General features: G+C 35.8%; 1 protein-coding gene across 2 annotated transcripts; it reads right to left on the bottom strand.

The window, feature by feature from the left end:
• Positions 1-528: 528 nt before the first annotated feature.
• On the bottom strand, positions 529-21,634 carry DEPDC1 (DEP domain containing 1). 2 transcript variants are annotated; one of them, XM_002810711.6, is made up of 12 exons: positions 21,322-21,619; positions 18,817-19,082; positions 13,819-13,975; positions 13,283-13,401; positions 12,738-12,868; positions 11,300-11,347; positions 8,329-8,469; positions 6,426-7,277; positions 5,817-5,989; positions 3,565-3,741; positions 2,169-2,354; positions 529-1,450 (listed from the first exon to the last, which is right to left on the bottom strand). In XM_002810711.6, the coding sequence occupies exons 1-12, from the start codon at positions 21,367-21,369 to the stop codon at positions 1,310-1,312; spliced, it is 2,439 nt and encodes an 812-aa protein (XP_002810757.3). In that variant the 5' UTR covers positions 21,370-21,619; the 3' UTR covers positions 529-1,309. The 2 variants fall into 2 exon arrangements, with proteins under 2 accessions (XP_002810757.3, XP_009247403.3); XM_009249128.4 differs by lacking the exon at positions 6,426-7,277 and having other exon boundaries at positions 21,322-21,634.
• Between the last annotated feature and the right edge of the window lie 4,694 nt (positions 21,635-26,328).

Genomic DNA, 26,328 nt, shown 5'->3' with positions numbered 1-26,328 from the left:
AAATAGAAGGCAACTTGCTTCAAGTTTGTACCAAGTCAATGAAGCAGAAACCTGAAGAACCTTGTTTTAAGATGAGAGTCATTTATACTTGGCAGCCATTTTCTTCCAATGAAAAAATAAAGTCAATGTGCCATTATCTTGACACTTATAAAAATGTTGACATTTTTATAAGTTATCTTGACATTTATAAAAATGCTTTTTATAAAAAAAGCATTTAGGCCATTGATTCTCACAGTTGGCTGAATATTGGAATCATCTAGATTAAAAAAATACTAATCCCTATACAACATCCCCAAAATTCAGATTTAATTAGTATAAGTTAGGCCCTGGGCATATAGGCTGTTTTAAAACTCCTCGGGTGAGTCTAATGTGCACCAGTTTGAAAACCACTAGCTTAGAGACCTGTTCCATCATCATAGAAGTCACTCTTTAGCTGAATGATTCTATATGCCCTGATTTCAGTGGGTAGTGTTGTTATTTTAAGCATCTGATAGGTGTATCTCCCTTGATTAAAAAATAAATACCTTATGGAAGAGATTATATGTTTTATTTATCATTGTCTTCGCATGTCTGGAACAACGAAAGGCACATAGCAGTTGCTAAATAAATATATTTTGAATGAATATATGATTGCCTTATACTTCTTTTATATCCCCATCTTCTAATAGATTATGAAAACTAGAATTCAAAATATATATATTGAACAAATGAATGACTGAAGCAGTTGGGGATAATATTTAAGGCAAAACTAAATCTGATAAAATATACACATATTTTAAAAACACATACATATATATAAATAGATCAAAAGTGGAAAAAGAATATATAAAAGAGTGCAACATTTGGCAGCTGAGAATTATTTCATTGAGTTTTCAAATATTCTTCACATTCTTATACTTAGAAACAAAGAAGTAATCCCAAACAACTAATTCATTAGCTAATATCTCAGAACTTGCACATTTGCAGATAAATTTTCTTTTAAAAACAGAATTATAGTTTAATCCCTAACACAGCTCAGTTTTCAAAATTCAAGTAAATAAAATTTTAGCACACATCATGATAGCCTTACTGGATAGCTGTGTTAAAAACAAAAAGTATTTGGTATCATCTATTGTTATGTGCTCTCAATTGAGATCTAGTTAGTTTCCTAAGAGTCTCACATTGATAAACAACTATTTTGGCACTTCCTTACATAATGTGTTTATTTAGAAATACCTTATTAATGACAGACTTCTTTTTGAGTAGCTACATTCTCAGATATGGCTTCGTTTATCAAAGTTCCGCAAGTATTACATAATTTTTAATTCAGTTAGTATCTTAGACTACGGAACTTTGGTTTTCTTAAAATCAGCATTGGTTGCTTGATTGTAGGTTTGTCACCAAAAAGTGCTGCTTCACTCTCCATGGTTGGAAATCTTTTCTGATATATCAAAGGATATTCCTTCTGAAACTTAAGAATGAGGTGAGAAATTAGAAGGTATTTAACATTATTTCCCAAGCTGAAGCAGTGTTCAACATTTTATAAGAATTCAGTGTCTTTCTCAAAGAAGTATTATAGAGATTAGTATCCTTTCATTTTATCCTTGCCTTTCCCTCTCTCTTCTCATGTGAATACTATAAGATCTCTTGGATCTCATTAACATTAACATTTTAGGATTCTTTCTCTTCCGATGTTAATTCTCCCCCTAAATTCCAGATCTTCTTTCCCACTGATAAAACCTATGAAGGGCATAGGCATCTAGTATTCATATTTCTTTCAGTGTCTCAGACTTGGAATTAGACGTGCCAAAATCATGTGACTACTGGGCTTTCAGAGCTAAAAATTCTAAAACATAGTGATAAGTCACTCAAAGATACATATCCATACCTTATAATTGCTTTCCCAGGCTAATCCAAACTATAATTATACAAAATACTAGTGAAAAAGGAGAGTATATATTATTATTGTTGGTATTATTTTAAAATTCAGGATAAAGAGCAAAATCAGGTAGGTACTCACATGTTTTAGGTTAATGCACATATACAAGACATCATAATATATAGTCTGTATACCTCAAACTTAAAATCTAAAATATTAAAATAAGAAAGTAGATTCTAAATGTTATTAACAACCAGGAACAGCACATTAGAAAATATTTACATGATTGAGAACTTGCTCATTCTCTTACCTGTTTTAGTTTTTTTCTCTTCTCCTTTAGAGGTAAACTCCTGTTTTTAATAATATTTTCTAGAAGTTCTGCAATTGCAGCTTGAGAGGTAGAAACTTTTTGCTCATCAAACTCCTGAGCACTAATCTGCTTACAGTATGAGTAAGTTGGCAAAGGAGCAAATAGACCATCTCCAGGATTTTCAATCTGTAGTGAACAAAATGATATAACTGTTAATTCTGGTCATGTTCTTATATGATAAAGTATTCTTTTGATGGGATCTAGCACCTATTAATTTACCACCAATCAAACATTCAGCACATTAAAAAAACTATGTATTATGCAGTACAGATGTGTAAGTCAGTAGGTTCTAAACCCCAGCTCCATAATCTACTTGGTTTGTAACATTCAACAATGTATTTAACTTTTCTTGGTCTGTTTCTTCATCATTAAAATGGAAATTACATAAGAAAATGTATAGAAAGGGCTCAGCACACAATAAGCATTAAATAAAGACAGGTATTATAATTATTACCGTTAACTATGGATTTTATTCTTTTAACTATAAAATAACAATCTAAGTGTTATTCTAATTCATCTTAAGACTTTAATGTTCTGATAGTGCAGGTAGTAGATGATCAGCATATTTACTGAAATGAAATATTTTTAGTTTTCATGTATTTTTTTTTTTGAGGCCTAGGGTCATAGGCAGAGCTTCTAACATCTTCTGATAAGAGAAAGAAATTCTAGGAGATAGTTATAATTATAAGCCAGGGCAATATTAGAATGGTATGTATGGGAAAAATATAAACATGTGTTGGGCAGCCAAAGACAGAATACAGTAGATATCTGTTATTTTGGCTGCACAGTATTCCTTCTTTTAATAGTTCCTTCCCATTTTACCCCCTTCTAATAGTCTCCTTCTTTTAATAGTTCCTTCCCATTTTACCCCTCTACCTTCACCTTTTGTGAAGAATAAATTCTCCTTTAATTTGTGTAGAACCAATCAGAGTAAGGCCCTATCTCCGTCCTACTCACTCTTAACAACCTAAATGATGCATATTTAACCTCAACTAGGCTAAGAGTCTACATCTAGAGCTTTTAAACTGGAGATGGAGGAATGGCTCTTTTTCCTTCGAATTGCAAATGTAAGGCTCTAACTCATGAACTTCAATTAGCCACATTCCTCATCATGGGAAGGAGCCATTGTCAAACACAGGATCAACACAGAAATAAGAGATGGAGGGATGGAAAGAGTCATATAGCTATTTGAGTCCCAGATTCTGTCTACATTCCTGACTTTTAGAGGTTGTTTATGGGAGCTGATAAAGTCTCCCTTTTTGATTAAGCTACTTTGAGATGAGTTTGCCACTTGCAACTGACTATTGCAGAGAATTTTAAGACTCACAATACTTACATGTCCCTTTTTTAAGTAGTCAAGATGTTTTTCCACTGCAATCTGTAAGTAAGAGGGTACTTGAAGAATTTCCTGATGATGATCCATTAAGAAAGAAACTAATCTTCCAGCAAGAAGCTCATCAAGATCCACTTCTTCAGCACAGCATAACACACATCGAGAAAAGGTATGTATCATCTAGAAAAATATTAAAAGATGTGAATTTAAAAAGCTAAGGTTGCATACAAACTAGAATATCAGTAATTTCCAGGTAGCATTATGTCAAGTATTGGGAAAAAGTGATAAGCAGCCCTCAGTTTAAAAATGAGGACAATGATTTATACAGTTAGAAATGTAAGAATTTGATTATACATAAATCCTTTTTAAAGTTTTTCCATGGCTGAGCATGGTGGTTCATGCCTGTAATCTAAGCACTTTGGGAGGCTGAGGTGAGAGGCTCACTTGAGGCAAGGAGTTCGAAGCCAGCCTAGGCAACATAGTGAAACCCTATACCTACAAAGAAATAAAAAACTAGCCAGGCATGATGGTGCATGCCTGTGGTTCCAGCTACTTGGGAGAGTGAGGCAGAAGGATTTCTTGAGCCCAGGAATTCCAGGGTGCAATGAGCTGTAATCACACCACTGTACTCCAGCCTGGGTAACAGAGCATCATCCTGTGTAACCAGAAAAAAAAAAAAAAGTATATCCTCAATTTAATTCCCAAGAATTATAAAAGGCTTTGGTTTTTCTACAATTTTGTCACAATTTTATCAGTAAACACCATAGGTTCTATTAATACCACATATATATGTTGCTTAAGCTTAAAGATTGTCAGAGAACAATAACTAATTACATTAAATGAATCCCACAGAAAAACACAAACCAGGAGAATGTGTAACACATAGAACACTTCTATTCATAAGTGGTTGCAAAGCTGATGCCATTTAGCTTTTGAAATGCTGGAAAATAGTTTTTAAAAATGTTTATTCTGTCAGTCTTTAGACAGCAATTTAAAACACACATTTTTCAATTCCATCTTATGGGATCTTCAAATCCTGGGATAAAATTGATTACTCTCACTTATTACTCTCGTTACTCTCACTTATATCTATGCAACCCTCTAAGTGTAACACACACACACACCTCATTCTAAAATACTTAGAAATCAGAATTGTTTTAAATATTTCACACATAGTAGATGATCAGAATATTTATAGAACTGATAGATTTTTAGTTTTATTCCTACACATCAGTCGGGGTTTCCTGTCTCCTTCCATGGCTCAGACCTCAGCCTTTTGCTCTTTCTTCACATTCTTAGCCTTGTAGAGCTCATCTCCTCTCATAGCTTCAAGTACTGTCCCTATGTAAATGACCAAAACAATTTGCATTCTCCCCTGATCTTTCTTCACCTGGCTCATGTTTCCAACTTTCTGTTGGACAAATTTCAATTTCTCTTGGAGGTCCTATGACTTCAAATCTTAAAAGTGCAAAACCAAAATTATCACCTTCCCAGTCATGTCTCTGAAAACATCTTCCTCTGTAAACTTCCTATGCTTTTTAATAGTGCTATAATTACTCAAGAATAATTCTTCTTCTTTATATTAGGTCTGTCATTGTTAAAGAACTATCTTTAATAATGAGTGGAAGAAAGCGTAACTCCGGATTAAATTGAAGTTGCATTTTGAGTAAGTGGTGACTTAAAAAAAAAGAGAGAGATTAAAGATACTATTTCAAGAGTTCATTTCCAATCAATTGTCTGCATATAAATGCCCTTGTCCTCATTTTCACAAGGAGCCTAAGGCTGTTTGGCAATAGTGCTTCCCAACTTCTTGTCCACAATGACCTAGTTTTCCATTACTATATTCTCTGAAACACTGACTTACTGTATTAAGTTCCATTAGTTCTCTGCGTCCACAGTTAGTCTCCTTAAGCTTTCAACAGTACCTACATTTCCTCTTCCTTATCCACCAAACAGAATTGGCACAAGGCAACATAACGTGGTCTGACTTGTCAATCACTATGAAGTGATTCAGGATGAATGAGCAGGCAAAGTCCTTAGTCAAGATTAACACCAGCATGTGAAAGTATAACACAGTGTGCACAAAAGATTAATACACCAAAATTCTGCTGCTAGGAAAGGTTAAAGAGCCTTTCCAACCTAAGAATCTAGCACTTTAAGACTAAGACATCACTTGAGTAGTACTTTTACGTAGTTTGGTTTTGTTATTTTGGTTTATGAATCAGACTTATTCTTTCCATAAGAAATCAACTTACCAGTGATCTCATACCCATTGCATCATGAAGTTTGGGCATATCAACATTTTGACTCATTCGGGAAATCATACGCATTAAAAGTTGAAGCTTTCTACGATTTGGTGGGGGAAGTAACAAACAACATAACTGTAGAGCATCGATGGCAACCCTCTCTAAATGAGGTTGCAGCAAACCTAGAATACAAAAATACCCCCCCAAAAAATCATCAATGACACTAGTTGCTTTCATACTACCAGTATATACAGCTATATAAAGAAGGTAAAATAATATCTTAGTATTTCATTTCTTTTAACTATTTCTAGAAATTACATTCCTCTAAAGCATGGTAAGATTCTCATTATTTTCTTTACAACTTATTTCTAAGTATTAAAATTCTTCACTTATTACAAATAAAGTGACTCAGAATAAATGAAATTGCAAAAAAGAAAATAAGTGCTTTAGGTAAATAGAATAAATCTTGGTTATGTCACAGACAAAAGTCTTTTATAATAATTCCTCTTGGAGGAAAAAAAATTAAGCAACTTCAAGGAAGAAAAGCCAGGTAAGCAAAACACAGAGTTAGTAAACACTAAAAGTTAATATTGCATGCATTGAAAGCAACAGCCTTACTTTGTGTGCCAGTCAACATAGAAGAAGCTGGAAGTAAAGAATTTTCTGAAAGTTCTATTGTACTTTTGCAGAGTCTTTTATTGATTGTGGCACTAGACTCTCCGAGTTCACTTTCCATAGCTGTTTGCACACTTGTGCTGCCTTGTCCAACATTTGGTTTCATGATAATTTCAGCCACTGGTGTATTGATATAACTATTCCTTCTTGTACTACTTCTTAAAAGCAAACTCTGAGACCTACAAAGCTGTTTTGACTTGCATTTCCCATTACACAACTCCTCTTGGTCTTGAACAGTCAAAGTAGAGGTTCTCTTAAAACCAGCACTGAATGGCTTTTGAATATTTTCCTCTGAATGAAGATTCAACAGGAATTCCTGTTTGGGCTTAGACTCTAAAAACAGTTTATTATTTTGTCCTTCTATGTTCGGAAAAGATTGATGAAAGACACTGGATGCCTCTTTACTTGAATTCCCTGACACATCTACAATTCCTTCCAAAGAACAGCACCTTGGTTTGCTGTTAGAGGATAGATCATGCATACTACTTAACCCTATTAAATTATGACAACTTCCTCCCATTATGTCATTAGCACTCACTCTTCTGTTTCTTAAATTAACTAGCTGCATTTTCTTAGCACATCTTTCTTGAAATCCTGGAATGCTTATCTGTAGTCTCTCAGTAGAATCTGATTCTTCTTTGTTTTTTTCTCTATGAAGCAGACTGAGAAGAAGGCACTCAGTTGATTTGAAGGAATTCAAATTGTTTAAGTGAAGGAATTTTGAAGACTGTGGATCATCTTGGATTTTATGTATCCCACTGGATCTATCTGAAACTGTGATGTAGCCACAAACAACTACCAGGAAATGAAACAAAAATTAAGATGCAACTGTATGACAGTGGACAAAAATAAAACAAAAACAATAGTAAAGTTAAAAAATAAAGCATTACTATAGTATATATTGTTAGTATAGTATACACAGTAGTTGTTTAATTCAGAAGCCACTTAAATAGGACACATGCAACATTCGGTTACAAACGTGCAAGACAGATGAGTGGTTTTCCCACTTGTAATATGACTTTAAAAAATTATTTCAACAGCCTACTTAAATGGATTGAGCCAGAATACGTTTAAAAAATCTGTTCTTAGTCTGCAAGTACTAGAAACCTCATAAATATAAGATAATTGTGGTATAATAAAATACATATATTTGATCTTTGTCCTTGGTACCTGGTATGGAGCTCCTAAAATCCTTGAAATTTCCTGAATGATAGAAGTCTTTGGTTACTCATAACAAGCCTATTTCAGCATATCTGAGTTCATGCTAAGGTAACTGAGGGCTGGCCATGGTTCAAATTTTCATCACCAACTACAACCTTGTGGGAGGAGAAAGGGGCTAGAGATTGAGTTCAATTGACAACAGTGGCCAACGATTTGGTCAGTCATGCCTTGGTAATTAAACTTCAATTAAAACTCTAAAACAGGCAGGCTGAGGGAGTTTCTAGGTTGGTGAACACATGGATGTGCTGGGATCACGGCATGACCAGAAAGGGTAGAGAAACTCTGTGCAACCCCCACCCTCATACCTTGTTCTGTGTAACTCTTCCATTTGGCTATTCTTGAGATCTAGCTTTTATAATAAACTAATAGTCATAGTTAGAGTGCTTTTCTGAGTTCTGTGAATCATTGTAGTGAATTATTGAGTTTGGTAGGGGGTTGAGAGAAGTCCCGAATTGGTAGTTGGCTGGGTGGAAGTATGAGTAACCTGGGGACCTTATTTCACTGAGTTTTAAAATAATTTGCAAGTTGCCACCTTCATATTTACCTATGGTTTTAGATTTTCTAAATTATAAGAAATTTGAAAACTTTAACAAAATGAACTAAAATCAGTAAAATCCATACATACCCAGAATGTTTACAAATAATTCGTAATATTCAAAAGTAAGTAGAGGTTCAGGGAGATCTAGAAAATAATCTGCAATTGTTCTGAATACATCTCGTTCAAATCCAACATAAGTTGGATTATTCATATCATTGCTTCTTGGCCCTAAGAAGTAGAAGGCAAGAGAAAAGGTAAAGTATATTTTAATTTAAATACAATTTTTAAACATAGAAAGTATAAAATCTGTATTTCACGAAGGAGCTAGGTTTAACAACAAATTCTGCCACAGTTAAAAAATTTAAAGGGGATATCTCATTCTTCCTCATTATCTTTCCACTAGAAGCAGTCAATTGCTAGTATTTTGTTTTATTTTAACATTTTTATACCTGAAAAATCATACATAAAGGAAAATTTTAATATCATTTTAAAAGCATTAGGGAAGCTTAGTTTAATAAGATTTTATTGTAATTCATTTTGTAAAGGAAAGAATATTTGGACAACACAAATAATTCCTTCAAATTGTCTTTTTGTAAATTTACATTTTCATGAATATATTTTGTCTAACATGACGCATAGCCTTAATGAATTTAAATAATATCTTTACATTGTTGTTTCTTAAGCTTGACACAACTATTGAAATAATCATACCTACTCATTTGTGTTTTCCTCAAAAATAAGATCTGATCTCATTTTATAGATAAGAAAACTGAGGCTGGGAGTACCTTGCCCAAGATGAAAAAGACTCTGGTAGCAAAGTTTGAATTAGAAGTTAGAGCAGTGTAAAATAAGAGCAAGGCTCAGGACTTTTAAAGCTACAACATTTAAAGTGTGGTTCATGGATTACATCACAGAATCATCCAGTGTGCCTATTAAAAATACAAAGTCCTCTATGGAGACCATAATCCATGAAGGTGGGGCCAGAAATTTACTGACCTAGAAATGTTTGCTTCTGGTTCACTAATTGAGTGTTTTCCAAACACTAACCTGAGAACCTTCACTATAATAATCTTCTGGAGGCATATATATATATATTTTTTAAAGATTCCTGACCTACAGAATCTCTGGAGAGTCTCTTTAGTGACTGTGGTATGCATCTAGGTTTTAGAGCCATTATACTATCTTTCAAGTTAAAATGTTTCTCTTCCCAAGTCCAAATAATATTTCTTACTTCTGTTTCCAAACTTTTGTATGGACACACAAATGTGCACACACTGAAAAAGAATTAAAGAAAACAATTCACACATACACACACTCTTAACAACAGAGCAAAGTAGATATTTTTCTAAGGACATAAGAAATAGTATGTGGAATAAAAGATTTGATAATCATTAGAAAGTTCTCTAAGACAGAAGCTACATGTTTATAGGAATTAAAAATATTAAAAATATAGAATTTATAGAGAATCTAGGTTTGAGCTCTAGCTCCTTTGCACTAAAAGAAGATACTCTAAGCTTTGGTTTTCTCTGTTGGGAAAATTGGGATGGTATACTGAATACTAATTCCTACGTCTCACAGAATTACTCTGGGGGATCGACTAACAAAGTAAGTCTTAACTCTGCCTCTGGCTAAATACATTGTTGCTAATTTGGAATCCAGTAAGTTATATAATTGGTATCATTTAGGTATTACATAGACTGAAAAGAGAAGGAAGACAGAATCCCTAAAGACCAGATGTCAGACAAATCCCTGTCAGTATGCCTATCTGAATTCCTAACCATGAGCAAAGGAATGAAAGAGAAGAATAGCTAACTATACTTGGAAAGTAGAAAGACAAATTCAAGTCTTAAGTCCATAAGAAAGATTTTAATCTTAATTTGATAAAATGTTTCTGTAAATGTATTTATTGCTATTTATTCAATGCCATTTTATCATATTGACACCCAGTGGACAACAAAGGAATATAAAGTTACCCTGAACATTAATAAAACCCTATTAGCATTTAGAAAATGCTAACTTTGTATGAACTAGAAAATTATACTTGTAACTAAAACTATTAAAACATAATTTAGCTTTTGATGATTTAGCTTATATCTTTGTACATTTAAAAAATTAACTTTGAAAGCAATTAGGATTTTGTATTCATACTAGGGTTTTATGTTACAAAAATCAATGATCACTGATCACTATGAAAAAGCTCGATCAATTAAATGCTAAAAAAAATTTCTGGATTAGTGACTGATAAGGTTTGGATCTGTCCTCACCCAAATCTCATGCCAAATTGGTAATCCCCAGTGTTGGAGGTGGGGCCTGGTGGGAGGTGATTGAATCATGGGCGTGTATTTCCCCTTTGGTGCTGTTCTTGTGATACTGAGTGAGTTATCACAAGATCTGGTTGTTTAAAAGTGTGTACCACCTCCGCACACAACCTTCCTCCTGCTCCAGCCATGTAAGACATGCCTGCTTCCCCTCCACCTTCTCTGCCATGACTGTAAGTTGTAAGTTTCCTGAGGCCTCCTCGGCCATGTTTCCTATATAGCTTGTGGAACCATGAGCCAATTAAACCTCTTTGCTTTATAAATGACCCAGTCTTAAGTATTTCTTTATAGCAGCACGAGAACAAACTAATACAATGACAGATAATCTTCTTTTTCATAACATAAAGTCACATTAATATAGCTAGTATTCTATGCTTCTACACGATAGAAATCCCGAGGAGTTCAAGCCATTTGAACTCTGAGCCTCACTGAGGCAATTAGTGTGGATTTCACTTAAAAAATCCTTTGAGATCCTCTAGGCTATGACTTTATAATATATGTGAACTAAACCATAAATAATATGCTTGAATTAAAAAATTGCCACCTTTCTAAACAGAAAAAGTTAAGGGCTCCATAATGTAATAAATTCCACTAGATTTTCATTTATATATCAAGAGAAATGATATACTTTAATTTTATCAGGACTTTATTAAATTTCCTTGGTTCTTGTTAAATGCTATCAGTATAACACACACACACACACACACACATACACACACACACACATATATTTAACTTACAATTTGCTAGGCACTTCATGGCAGATAATACCCAGTGAGGGAGGTCATCTACACAAAAAGAAAAACATTACTAAGTAAACCACACATTTTTTATGACAGTATATTTTAAAATATCACACTTAGGTGCAATTATATATATGTATATACACATACACATACATGTTACATTTGTATATGTGTGTATTACCAGGATTAAAAAGTATTATATGTTTAATAAGACACAGGATCAAGTCAGTATTTTAAAATAGAAAAAGTCTGAAAAAATTATAGAGATTCTGAGTTTGATTCATATTACATACAACAATTAAATACTGCCAAATTGAGAATTATTTTGAGGGAGTGTTTAGATATAAACTCCACATTCATTTTTATCTACTATCACTATCTTTTCTTCATCCCTGTTTCTATTCTGCCTACTGCTATGCTATTTGAATATTACTGATTTGGGTGAGACCTATGATTGAAATGAATTGTATCTCATTGTTATGTTGCTTTTATAGTGAAGTTTGCTTAAAATCTTTCAAGTGCCACTAAATAAAATATGTTCCATAGAAATCTAGCATTTTTTTTACACAGAGTTACAAAGAATAGAAATCTTAAATGAGGGAATACACTGTTAACCATATTATTTTAGGTAATGGAAGAAGGGACTGGTCTACAGCCACATACATATGCCACATAGCAAACTCATCAGTTTTAACATTTACTTTTTGCTCCTACAATTAAAAACTCAAAGTTCTTGCCCATAGAAAGAAAACCAAAGTAATATATGTCAGTTAATTCCACAGCCAGAAACTTCTCATAAAAACATTAGCTACAATTTTGAGAGATTTATGGATACCTTTCTCATAATCTAAGTTTTCTAATACATCTATCTAGCTTGAATTATTTCCCTGATGTTTGTATCTAAATCTGAAATCAATCAACTATATAAATATATAAAACAAAAAAGCCGTCCCTTTAGAATCCTCATCTTGAAAGTCTGCGCTTATTTTGTTGTGTTATTACAGTTTTGTATATATGTTTGACTCCTGTTAATGTGTACATAACTACTCATGTAAGCCTCATGAGAGTATGGACCATTTCTATCTTACTTATCATTAATCCTTAGCACAATGTCTGACGTGTTGGAGGCCCTCAACAAAAATGTGCTTAATCAAAACGTTTCTTATATTTGTATACCTTTTGGATGCTTAACTTTGTCATTTTTTAAAATACCATGCATGAATTTATCTTAGCAGATAAAATATTTCTTATACTAGCATGAATAATACTCACTTAAAAATTATTCCACTGTTATTACTAAAGAACTTATGATAGCCCCTCTGATGCTCCATGAAAGTATTCTACTTTCAACATTTGGGTCTCTCTTTACACTACTATAGCTGCAACCTTGTTGGCAAGTTTTTAAAAGTCCAATTATTTTATTAATACCAACCTGATTTGTTTTGTAGTATAACTACTCCATGTTTACTTGTATTGGCCATGTTGTACATTATATATTGGGGAATTACTTGTTTTGGATTTATGACTTCTTCTAGGGATGGCACACCTAAAATGGTTTGCAGGCTAAATAGAAGAAAGAATATTAACTTTTTTTCTTCATAAATAGATAGATTATACATATGAATATGACTAGTAAACAAAGCCATCAGAATATTTTATTTTTCTTAACCAAATTTCTAAGACTTATATTTAATATCCCCTTTCAAATATATTTATCTCAATAATCTTAAAAGGATTCCAATATATATCCCAAACTACGGCCACAATGTTGATTCAAAGAAAAGGTGAATCATACCAAAACATTCAATTTCTACTCTACTAGAGCTATAACAAGAGTATTTATTTAAAAACACATACACAGGTTGCATTCTAACTTTCAGAATTAATCTGTTCTGATTCATTTGCATATTTTGATGAAAATGTCAAATTAATAATCAGAACACTTCAGGAACTTCATTAAAGCTTAATTTATCTTACTAGATCAGAATAACATATCTCCAAACTTCTTCAACATCTTCCTGGCTTAGTTCTCTATTATCAATTGCATTTTCTTGATCTTCATTGATTATTTCATGCTTTATTTTCTCGCCATTTTCCTGAAAAAAGGATTATTTTGGTTTAATCTGTTACGCTCAAATTTTTTAAATATTGAAAGCAACAATAATTCTATTACTATCAGTCCATTGTGGAGCTATAAAGTGTCTCCCAAAGAAATAATGTAACATGGTAATGGAGTTTTTAATTTTGCAGTTGTCCCTACCACCCTCAAATTAATTTAAACCAAAACACACTTAAACTATATAACTGCTGTTTTCAATTATGTTTCACTACCATTTTTATTATTCTTTCTATGGGTTACAAACAATTTTATATATACATATTTAGAATGTAATGTAGGTTAGGAGGTTTCAGTTCTGGCTTTAAATATTAAAGAATCATTTACTTTTAATGATTCTATTATTGAGTACATCATAATTATATTTAAACTAGTAATTAGTAAAAGAATGTGTTACCTGAGATAAATGTAATCCATGCCTTTTAGGAGTTCTACGAGATAAGTTTCGTAATTTAAAAATGCTATCTTTGTCTTTGGAAAAGTTCTCTACGTTGTTTTTTCTCAATTCTAGATGCCTTCGTGGTAGAGTTTTAAGTGGCGAAGTTGCAGGAAATCTGGTTTAAAAACAATAAGCAATTAAATAATGTGAGATTAGAAACAAACTTTTAGAGCCTATTTATTTTAAAATTCACACAAAGAGCCTGATTTATTAATACTACCAAGTAATAAAGATTCTAGACAAATAAATTTTCCCATTAAACCTTTAAAAAAATAGGTTCCTTTTTTCTTTAGTATATTGTATATATTTTAACTTTATTTCTGGATAATTCAGGGTTATTATTAGGGTCAATTCTGGTAGAGGGGTATTGCTTACACACAAAATCGCTCTAGAATGCTACATTTTCTAAATTTCTTTGATGAGTTATCTACTTTGTATATTCCCTCTTTTGTTTGTGTTTGTCCTAATTTCTGGAACTTAGTTTCTGTTGCTTCTTTTGATTCTAATGTTTTGGCCTCCTTTTATTTTAATATAAAATACTTCAAAGATATAATAAAACAATACCCATGTATGTAACTGGCAACCAATGCAATTGTTGACATTTTGCCAGACTTCTCCTTTAATTTTTTTAAACTTTTATTTTAAGTTCAGGGGTACATGTGCAGGTTTCTCACATAGGTAAATTTGTGTTGTGGAGGTTTGTTGTACAGATTATTTCATCACCCAAGTATTAAGTCTAGTACCCATTAGTCATTCTTCCTGAACCTCTCCCTCCTCACACCTTCCATTGTCCAATAGGCCCCAGTGTCTATTGTTCCCCTCTATGTGTCCATGTGTTCTCATCAGTTCGCTCCCACTTGTAAGTGAGAGCATGTGGTATTCAGTTTTCTGTTCCTTTGTTAGTTTGCCTCCACCTCCCTCTATGTTCCTGCAAAGTACATGATCTCAAGTCTTTTTTATGGCTGCATACTATTCCATGGTGTATATGTACACATTTTCTTTATCCAGTATACCACTGAGGGACATTCAGGTTGACTCTTTGTCTTTGCTATTGTGAATAGTGCTGCAATGAACAACATGTACATGTGTCTTCATGACAGAATGATTTATATTCCTTAGGGTATATACCTAGTAATGGGATTGTTAGGTTAAATGGTAGTTCTGGTTTTAGGATTTTAATGAATCACTATACTGTTGTCCACAACTCATATGGAACCAAAAAAAGAGCCCAAATAGCCAAGGCTATCCTAAGAAAAAAGAACAAAGCTGGAGGCATCATGCTACCAGAATTCAAACTATACTACAGGCCTGCAGTAACCAAAACAAAATGGTACTGGTATAAAAACCGACACATAGACTAATGAAACAGAATACAGAGCCCAGAAATAAGGCCATGCACCTACAACCATCTGATCTTCAGCAAAGCTGACAAAAACAAGCAATGGGGGAAATGATTTCCTATTTAACAAATAGTGCTGGGATAACTGGTAAGTTACATGCAGAAGATTGAAATGGGACCGCTTCCTTACACCATATACAAAAATTAACTCAACATGGATTAAAGAGTTAAGTGTAAAACCCAAAACTATAAAAAACCTGGAAGAAAACCTAGGCAATATCATTCTGGACATTAGAATGGGCAAAGATTTCATGATGAAGATGCTAAAAGCAATTGCAACAAAAGCAAAAATTGACAAATGGGATGTAGTTAGATGAAAGAGCTACACAGCAAAGAAAATTATCAATGGAGTCAGTCAACAAACAACCTACGGAATGGGAGAAAATTTTTGCGAACTATGAATCTGACAAAGGTCTAGTATCCAGCATTTACAAGGAACTTAAATTTAAAAGCAACTCCATTAAAAAGGGGGCAAAGGACATGAACTGACACTTTTCAAAAGAAGACATATATGCGGCCAACAAGCATATGAAAAAAGTTCAATATTACTGATTGGAGAAATGTAAATCAAAACCATAATGAGATACCATCTCACACCAGTCAGAATGGACACTATTAAAAAATAAAAAAATAACAGGTGCTGGCAAGGTTGCAGAGAAAATGGAATGTTTATACACTGTTGGTGGGAGTGTAAATAACTCCTTTTTTTAAAAAAATGAAATTCTTTGCTCATTCATATTTCCTTCTTCCTAAGGGAGAGTAAAATATACACTTACAGTTTCATAAAATAAACCTATAGTTGTATTTCTTTTCCATGCTTTTGTACTTTCAACAAATGTATATAAACAATATGTGGTTTGGTGTTTTTTCACTTTATCATATCTTTTACTATATATCAATTTTTTTTTCTTCTCCGAGTTTCACTCTGTCACCCAGGATGGAGTGCAGTGGTGTGATCACGGCTGACTACAGTCTCAACCTCCCGGGCTCGGCCTCCCAAGTAGATGAGACCACAGGCACATGCCACCACGCCTGGCTAATTAATTTTTTTTTTTTTTTTTTTGTAGAGACAGGGTCTCCCTATGTTATCCAGACTGGTCTTGAACTCCTGGGTTCAAGTGATCCTCCTGTCTTGGCCTCCAAAAGTGCTGGGATTACAGGTGTGAGCCACCCTGCCTGGCCCCATACATCAAATTTATTCAAAAAGTTTGTAGTGACCTCAAAAGTTTGAAGACCTCAGAAGTTTGACCTTGGTCTTCAAAATTCTCTTAGACTTTTACCAAATGAATTTTAGAATCTGCTTATCAAGTTCCACAAAGAAACTATATTGAAGTTTTGAATGAAAATGCACTGAATTTCTATTTCAATTTGGGAGGAATTGACTTGTATATACATGTACTAAGTATTTTCATTCATGAACAGGGTATCTTTCTCCATTTATTCTATTTAATACAATTTAATACTTTTCTCCAATAAGGTCTTACACATTTTTGGTAAACTTTATTTTTACATACTTTATAGTTTTGTTACCATTGTAAAAGACTAGGAGAGGCCGGGCACGGTGGCTCATGCCTGTAATCCCAGCACTTTGGAAGGTCAAGGTGGGTGGATCCCTTGAGCTCAGGAGTTTGAGACCAGCCTGGGCAACATAGTGAAACCCCGTGTCCACAAAAAATACAAAAATTAGCTGGGCGTGGTAGTGTGTGCCTGTAGTCCCCACTACTTTGGAGGCTGAGGTGGGAGGACAGCTTGAGCCCAGGAGGCAGAAAAGACTAGTGGCAGAGAGACTAGTTGAGGATTTATGTAGAAATCCAGGTAAAACAAAAGCAAAACAAATAAAGAGAAATCCAGGTAAGAATTATAGCCTAACAAAAAGAAGATTCATCTTGGAGAGAGATGTGTACAGATCAGAGAACTACTTAGGGAGCACAATAGACTAAATCATATTTAAAGGAGAAGAAAGGGAAAGAATCAAGGCAACTATAGTGAAGGCAATGCCATTTATTCAGATAGGAAACCTAAGACGACAAAATTTAGCTTAGAGGGTGATAGTCATTTTTCTATACGGTATATTTGAAGTGCCTTTCCAGGAGGCAGATGAAAACAAAACGGGCCGAAAGCTCAGGAAAGATATTTCAGGAGAGGCCTGAAAGTCTTAAAAAAAGTAGGTGAAGACATGGCATGACATTGCCTAGGGAGAAGGTCAAGTAAGGACAAGGGCAGGAACTTGAAGATGGGCAACTTAAAGGACGAGCAGCAGTAAAGGAGCCCACAAAGATAACTGGGGAGTAGTTAAGAGAGGAAAGATTTGTAGAGTGCTATACAAAATGGATTATTCATATGATTGTTATTGTAGTTTACTTGTATGACATAAATCATTTTTGGTACATAGGAAACAATAAATCCTTAGACATTTAATTTGAAAAGTACCTAATGTTGTAGAAAAAAAAAGCATGGACATTAGATTCCACAGGCCTAGTTTAATGGCTATATAACAAAGAACCATAGGTCATAAGAGAAAAAGCAATTATGCTGACCTGTGGGAGTCAGAAAAGCTCTACAGAAGAGGCTATAAAGGAGCTGAGATTAAAAGAAATGTATAAGTTTACTAGCCTGACAAATGTGTACAGTGTCTCACAGTGGAAAAACATTTCAGGCAGACAGAACAAGATTTGTTGAAGCATGGTCTCAGTTTCCCCATCTGTTAAAAGGGGTTAATACCTACCCTGCTTGGCTACTATAGCAATTAAGTGAGAACACATATGTAAATCATCAAACAGAGTTTCTGTTATATCTTAACTGCTTAATAAATATTCTCTTTAACCTGTGGTATATTTCTTCTGTTATCATTGTTATTTTTTGAGACAGAGTCTTGCTCTGTCCCCCAAGCTGGAGTGCAGTGGCACAATCTCAGCTCACTGCAACCTCCACCTCCCAGGCTCAAGCAGTTCTCGTGCCTCCGTCTCAGGTGTGTGCTACTACACCCAACTCCTTTTTTGTATTTTTAGTAGAGACGAGGTTTCACCATGTTAGCCAGGCTGCTCTCAAACTCCTAGCCTCAAGTTGATCTGCCCACCTCAGCCTCCCAAAGTGCTGGGATTACAGGCATGAGCCACTTTACCTGGCCCTGTTATTTGTCTGTTGTTATGTAAGATTTGCTATTATCCTATTACATGTATTCTTAAATTAAATTATATGTTTGAAGAGAAGGATCTGTGAACTTATAATCCAGAAACTATGCAACTAAAGGTCAGTAATATGTCCTTAAAATGTTATAAAGTGTTCAGAATATGCGGAAGTGATAATATCTCACTATTTCCCTTCCAATTCCCTACTTTATTATATATGCTATCTAACACTTAAAAACTTTAAATTTTGTAGCAATTAACTTTCACATTACAATTTTTCTAAATGATTTTAGTTGAACTAACAGCATTAATAGTTTTCCAAACAAATATAACTTCTTTGAAGAAGCTGCTGTTATAGTAAAAGTATAATATAAGTAGAGATAAAACTTTACAGTAATTCAGTTTTACAGTTACATATCTGTTCATTACCTGAAGAGCTGGTTGTTATCATCAACATTTTCTGATCCCCACCTCCCTTTGATATCTTCAATTACATGATTCTTAAGAAATTTCCTCAACAGTTGGATAGTCTGTTGCCTTGTAACTTCAGGACCAAAATTGCTATTATTTCTTAATAGGTCATAAAGCCAATCCACTGCTTCTCCTGCTGTGAAACAATTGCCATATTTTTTAAAGTGTTGTCTGTGTTTTCTCAGAGGCATTCCTGCTCGAAAAGATGTGGTAACTTCATTCCACTGTAAAAAGAAGGAAAATATTTTTAAAAAATTGAAGAAAAATTAAATCTCATATTGATTTGAAGTACATTAGGTAAAGACAATTCTTTAATTCACATCTGATTACATCATAAAAATTCTTGAAGAATCATTCATCTTATTTGTGCCATATAAAATTTTATATCTGGCCGGGCACGGTGGTTCACGCCTGTAATCCCAGCACCTTGGGAGGCCGAGGTGGGTGGATCACCAGAGGTCGGGAGTTCGATACCAGCCTGACTAATATGGAGAAACTCCATCTCTACTAAAAATACAAAATTAGCTGGGCATAGTGGCGCATGCCTATAATCTCAGCTACTCGGGAGGCTGAGTCAGGAGAAACACTTGAACCTGGGAGGCGGAGGTTGCAGTGAGCTGAGACTGCGCCATTGCACTCTAGCCTTGGCAACAAAAGCAAAATTCAGTCTCAAAAAAAAAAAATTTATATCTTACACTGCTTTCTTTTTATTAATTCTAGTGCTGTAGTAATATTTTTATGTAATAGCTTTTTTATTAGAAGAACTTCATTGGCTGATCTAAGATCCTTATTTAAGATCCTGAGCTTATTTAAGAAACCTAGAAATAAGGAAGAACTACAATCAATAGAGAAAACATTCATCCCTGTTTTTTACCTCAATTAATATTAATGTTGGTAGCACTGTGCTTCACATTCATTATTTCACTTTAATTACCCCAATTCTATGAATAGGTACTATTAATTTCTCATTTTTCACATAAGGAAAATAAAGTAGAGAGATTAATAAAATGACCAAGGTCACACAGCTAAGTGATGAACTTAGGCATTCAAACCCAGGTGTGATTGACTCTAGAAACTGATACTGAGCTGCTCACTCTGTACTGGCCTGAGGACACAGTAATAAAACTGACAGAAAGGGTCTCTGTACTAAGGGAGATTACAGAATGGCTTTCCTGAGATGCAGTACAGGGTAGTGGTTTTAAGAACAGGCTCTGGAGTTAGACTAGTAGGGCTGGTTTCCCAGCTCTAGCTCTACCACTATTGTTTATGACTTTTGGGGCCTATCTTCAATCTCTATGCCTCAATCTCCTTAACCACAAAACAGGGACAAAAGGACCTAACGAATGGGCTTATTGGAATGATAAAATGATGTAATATATGTGAAGTACTAGTAAGCATTCAGTGCATGTTTTCTTTTTCAGCGTGCTTATACTACTTTCATCTAATGGGTTTTAAATAATGTGGCAGGACTACCTGATTGAGGTTCCTTCCTGTCCTAAATTCTATCCTTCATATTGGTAAATATAGCCAATCCATGTAAGATCGCCATACCGGGAAGATCGGAATTCTAGCTCTGCCACTTGCTGTTGATGTGACTTTAGAAGGCATTTAACGTCTGTGAGCCTCAGTGTGCACACTGGTAAAGTAGGGCTAATAATACATGCTCGCCTGAAGGGCATTCCTAAGAGGAAAATGCTTGTTATTCTGCAGATCACAAGACACTTTCAAAAACAGCATCCTCCTGGGAAACCCCTTAAGGCGAGCATGTATTAGTAACCTTTACCAATGTGGAAACAGGCTCGCAGAAGGTAGGGGACTCACCTAACGTCACATAACCAGCACCACAGTAACCTATAGAACCGAAGACCCAACTGCACAAAACGCGTTAGGAGTGCTGTACGTGCAAATTCAGGGACCACCAGCAGTGGTTACTGCTGGGTACTCAGAAATACCGTTTTGAAACAGGCAGCTGTTATGCTAGTGCTATTCGGCCGGTACATCCTGCGTTAAATTCTATGGGTTCAATAAACAAAACTGCCACATTCGGGCTTGCCCCCTACCTAACCCTACAAAGCTTTGGACCTCATTCCCAACTATTCCCTAGTTCTGAGGCGGGTAGAAAATCAGGCGAGGTGCGCGGCCAAATCGGAATATTCTAAGACGCCCCCAGGGGACGCCGGCCACACCAGGCACAGGAGTCGCTCCTCATAGCGAGTCTGGTGCGGCCTACGCGCGGCGCTTCCTTTCGGATCTGAGGCCCAGACCCTCAAAATAGAGGGAGCGGTGAGTCTGGCAAGGGTCGCATACCCGCTACTTCTCCTCGCCAGCCTTTTCACTGAACCTAGGGATCCTGGGACTCATCCCTCCGACCGAGGTAAAACTGCGAACGGTCGAGGTAAAACTGCGAACAATGGTGATTGCCGTCAGCCCGCTGACCGGTCCCGTCTATCCGAGCTGTCTTACCAGCTTGGTGGCCCGATAAGGCCCGGGAGGCACACCCCGACTCTCCATAGGTCTGTCAGCGCCCGGTGGCGTCCATGGCGGCGAAGGCGACACTCAGGCCCATCGGCCGGGGCAGTGGCGAGTCTCGGCACAACCGTTGGCCCCGCCGCCGATTTGAATAGCATAGAGGGCTGCGCGGATTGGCCGCGTCGCGCAGTAGCCGTGACGCCAGTGGCCGTGACGCCAGAGCCAGCCTCGGGAAGGAGTCGGCGAGGGCCGAGGAGGCTCGGCTGCGTCCTCGGGCTCCGGTAGCTGTTGCGGGCTGGGGTGGGCTGGGCTGGCCTGGGACCGCCTCTGTGGGACAGTCTCGGGTTTCCCGGGCGCTGTTTCTCCCTCCTGCCGTCTACGGCGAGGCGGAGTCACAGAGTCCTGTTTTCATGCTCAGAGGGAATGAGCTGTTTAGTTCCAAACGGAATTATTTGGAGTCCAGCCTTTGGTTTAAGGGAATTTGAAATTTGAAAAGACAAGAAAATACGGTTTTTCTGCCTGGCCCTACAGGATCTTCAGCAGTTAGCTTAGAAGGCAGAGCAACCTGACGGATATATGTTGCAGTTTCTCTCTCTGCTGTCTATCCTCTCTCTCAGCAGGGGCCATGATTCTCTGAAGTGCTAAAATGTAGGTTCAGAACCCCCTAATTGTGCAGTAAAATGGATCATTCAGAACCCCCCAGTTGGGTAATAAAATGGATTATAGGTAGACTTTCTTAAGTACATACAATGTGGGCTTGGGAAAGGTTGTGTACAACTTGTCAAATTGCTTCCCTTAAACTCTACCACTGTATAAGAATCTTGGTTATGTTTGGATCGTGATTACACACTTAAAATTTCACTGGGATCTTAGAAAATAAATCTTCAACAGAAGTCAATTTTCAAATGACAAAAACTACATTCCGAGAGTTGAAGAGACTTAGTCTTAGGTCTCCTTGGCAAAGCACAGACTTCATGCTTTTAATAAATACCCTGTCACCAGTCTGAAACTATTTGATGCTAAGAATCCCTTAGTACAGTGGGAGATTGCTTGAGTGATTTGAAGCTGTGGAAGAATTCACTTGGAAATTAAATAGCAGTTTAAGAGGATAGGATGCAGTAAAAAGGAGATAAAGGAAAATGTTCAGGGAGTGGTAGTGTAGGTCTGTGGAGTTTTCCTTAATTTGGGTTATTTAGGCAGAAACACATCTATTTTCTACCAGGACCAGTGGGTAGGAATTTTCAAAACACACTTGGTAAACAGGAACAATCTACTCAATTTTCCACTTATGTTAAGGAAAAGTAAAATGATTGATGTTACAAAATAATGTTAATTGTTTCTTACCTGGCTTTATGATACATTGTCCCAGGATTTTCCTTCTTCTTTTCTTTTTCCTTTTAGAAGGAAATGGAGATGAGACTGTGGAAGCCAAAATTTGTTTTTGCCCAGCTCCCCAAGTTGAAAATCATCTCACATACGGCCTTTGATATAAGTAGCCACAGCTTAATAGTACCTTAATAATCCACTGTGGCTGCGGATTCACTCTGCACCATCCACTTTCACATTTATAGTGTCTTTAGATTATAAAATATTCAAAAGTTAGGTTTTTGTTAAATGTGAGTGGTCTGAGTTTCTTTAAGGTAACTTTGCATACCTTTGCTCTTAACAATTATTCATTGATTGCATAGTTTAAATCTTGGAAGTCATTTTATTTCCTCTCATTACCAATTCTGTGAGAGTCACTTTATCATCCTTTTCCTAATTCTCCTGCATTAGAATTTCTCAGAGTGGGTTACAAACTACATGTTTTAGAATTTCCTGCAATACCTGTTAAAATGCTGATTCCTGGGATTCCCCAAATCCTGATTAGGGGTGTATGTGTGTATGTGTGTGTGTGTGTGTGTGTGTGTGTGTCATGGGAGGGAAAGTACAGGGTAAATGTGTAGGGTTGGAGGAGCCTGGATCTCTGAAGACTGTGCAGCTGAGATGCTGTAATGCCCATAAACTGACTGGCTGTGGACTTATATATGAAAGAAATATGAGCCTCTGTTAATTTACTCTTCTAGCAGAACCTAACCTAATCTACTCATTGTGATACAATGAGTATCACAAAAGAAAATGAGCTCTCTTCTTTTGTCTGCCACCATGTGAGATGTGCCTTTCACCTTCTGCTGTGATCGTAAGGTGTCCCAAGCCACACAGAACTTAATTCAGGTAGCTGTAGAGATAATGGTGGATGGGAGGCAGGACTAGATTGCAGCTCCCACTTGGATGGAAAGAGCAGAGTGTGGAGGCTTGCATTGTGAACTTTAGCTCCAGAATGACTGCAGGAATAAATCAGGAAATCTGAGAGAATTGATAGACCATCTGAAGGAGGCAGATTGCTCCTGCAGGACCCGGAAGACACCCCAAATACTGTGCTGGCTGGTATCCATGACTCAGAGACCCACAGACAGTTCACATCACACGACTCTGTGCAGACAATCCCCAGTACCAGCCCAGAGCCTGGTAGACTTGCTGGGTGGCTAGATCCAGAGGAGATAACAGTCATTACATCTCGGCTTTCAGGAAGCCACATCCCTAGGAAAAGGGGGAAAGCACTACATCAAGGGAACACTCCATGGGCCAAAAGAATCTGAACCACAGCCTTGAGCCCTAGGCCTTCCCTATGACAGAGCCTACCCAAATGAGAAGGAATCAGAAAACCAACTCTGGTAATATGACAAAACAAGGTTCTTTAACACCCCCCCCAAAATCACACTAGCTCACCAGCAATGGATCCAAAACAAGAAGAAATCCCTGATTTACCTGAAAAAGAATTCAGAAGGTTTGTTATTAAGCTAATCAGGGCGATCCAGAGAAAGGCCAAGCACAATTTAAGGAAATCCAAAAAATGATACAAGAAATGAGGGGAGAAATTTTCAATGAAATAGATAGCATAATTAAAAAACAATAAAAACTTCAGGAAACGATGGACACACTTATAGAATGCAAAATGCTCTGGAAAGTCTCAGCAATAGAATTGAACAAGCAGATGAAAGAACTTCAGAGCTCAAAGACAAGGTTTTTGAATTAACCCAATCCAACTAAGACAAAAAAAAAAAAGGAATAAGAAAGTATGAACAAAGCCTCCAAGAAGTCTGGGATTATGTTAAATAACCAAATCTAAGAATAATTGGCATTTCTGAGGAAGAAGAGAAATCTAAAAGTTTGGAAAACATATTTGGGGGAATAATCAAGGGAAACTTCCCTGGCCTTGCTAGAGACCTAGACATCCAAATACAAGAAACTCAAAGAACACCTGGGAAATTCATCACAAAAAGATCATCACCTAGTCACATTATCATCAGATTATCTAAAGTTAAGATGAAAGAAAGAATCTTAAGAGCTGTGAGACAAAAGACCAGGTAACCTGTGAAGAAAAACTTATCAGATCAACAGCAGATTTCTCAGCAGAAACCCTATAAGCTAGAAGGGATTGGGGCCTTATATTCGGCCTCCTCAAACAAAACAATTATCAGCCAAGAATTTTGTATCCAGTGAAACTAAGCTTCATAAATGAAGGAAAGATACAGTGTTTTTCAGACAATCAAATGCTGAGAGAATTTGTCACTACCAATCCAGCACTATAAGAACTGCTAAAAAGACCTCTAAACCTTGAAACAAATCCTGGCAACACATCAAAACAGAACCTGTTTAAAGCATAAATCTCACAGGACCTATAAAACAAAAATACAATTAAAAAATAAAAACAAAAAACTAAGGTATACAGGCAGTGAATAGCATGATGAATGGAATGGAACCTCACATCTCAATACTAACGTCGAATGTAAATGGCCTAAATGCTCCACTGGAAAAATACGGAATTGCAGAATGGATAAGAATTCACCAACCAACTACTTGCTGCCTTCAAGAGACTAACCTAACACATAAGGACTCACATAAACTTAAGGTAAAGGGGTGGAAAAAGTCATTCCATGCAAATGGACACAAAACATGAGCAGGAGTAGCTATTCTTATATCAGTCAAAATAAACTTTAAAGCAACAGCAGTTAAAAAAGATGAAGAGGGACATTATGTAATGATAAAAGGCCTGTCCAACAGGAAAATATCAGAATCCTAAATATATATGCACCTAACGCTGGAGCCCCCAAATTTATAAAACAATTACTGCTAGACCTAAGAAATGAGATAGAAAGCAACACAATAATAGTGGGGGACTTCAATACTCCTCTGACAGCACTAGACACATTATCAAGACAGAAAGTCAACAAAGAAACAATGGATTTAAACTATACCCTGGGACAAATGGACTTAACAAAAGGCATTCTACCCAACAACTGCAGAATATACATTCTATTCATCAGTGTATGGAACTTTCTTCAAGATAGACCATATGATAGGCTACAAAATGAGCCTCAATAAATTTAAGAAAATTAAAATTATATAAAGCACTCTCTCAGACCACAGTGGAATGAAACTGGAAATCAACTCCAAAAGGAACCTTCAAAACCATGGAAATACATGGAAATTAAATAAACTGCTCCTGCATCTTTTATTGGGTCAACAATAAAATCAAGATGAAAATTAAAAATTTATTTGAACTGAACAGTAATAGTGACACAACCTGTCAAAACCTCTGAGATACAGAAAAGGCAGTGCTAAGAGGAAAATTTATATTCCTAAACACCTACATTAAAAAGTCTGAAAGAGCACAAACAGACAATCTAAGGTGACACCTCAAGGAACTATGGAAATAAGAACAAACCAAACCCAAACCCAGCAGACAAAGGAAATAAGCAAGATCAGATCAGAACTAAATGAAATTGAAACAAAAAAATAAAGAAGATAAATGAAATAAAAGCTGATTCTTTGAAAAGATAAATAAAATTGATAGACCATTAGCAAGACTAACCAAGAAAAGAAGAGAGAAAATTCAAATAAGCTCAAATAGAGGAGATGGATAAATTCCCAGAATGATACAATCCTCCTAGCTTAAAT

This window comes from Pongo abelii, chromosome 1 (assembly GCF_028885655.2).
Source record: "Pongo abelii isolate AG06213 chromosome 1, NHGRI_mPonAbe1-v2.0_pri, whole genome shotgun sequence".
In the NCBI taxonomy this organism is placed as follows: Eukaryota; Metazoa; Chordata; class Mammalia; order Primates; family Hominidae; genus Pongo; species Pongo abelii.
This window is presented reverse-complemented; position numbering and strand designations above follow the sequence as displayed.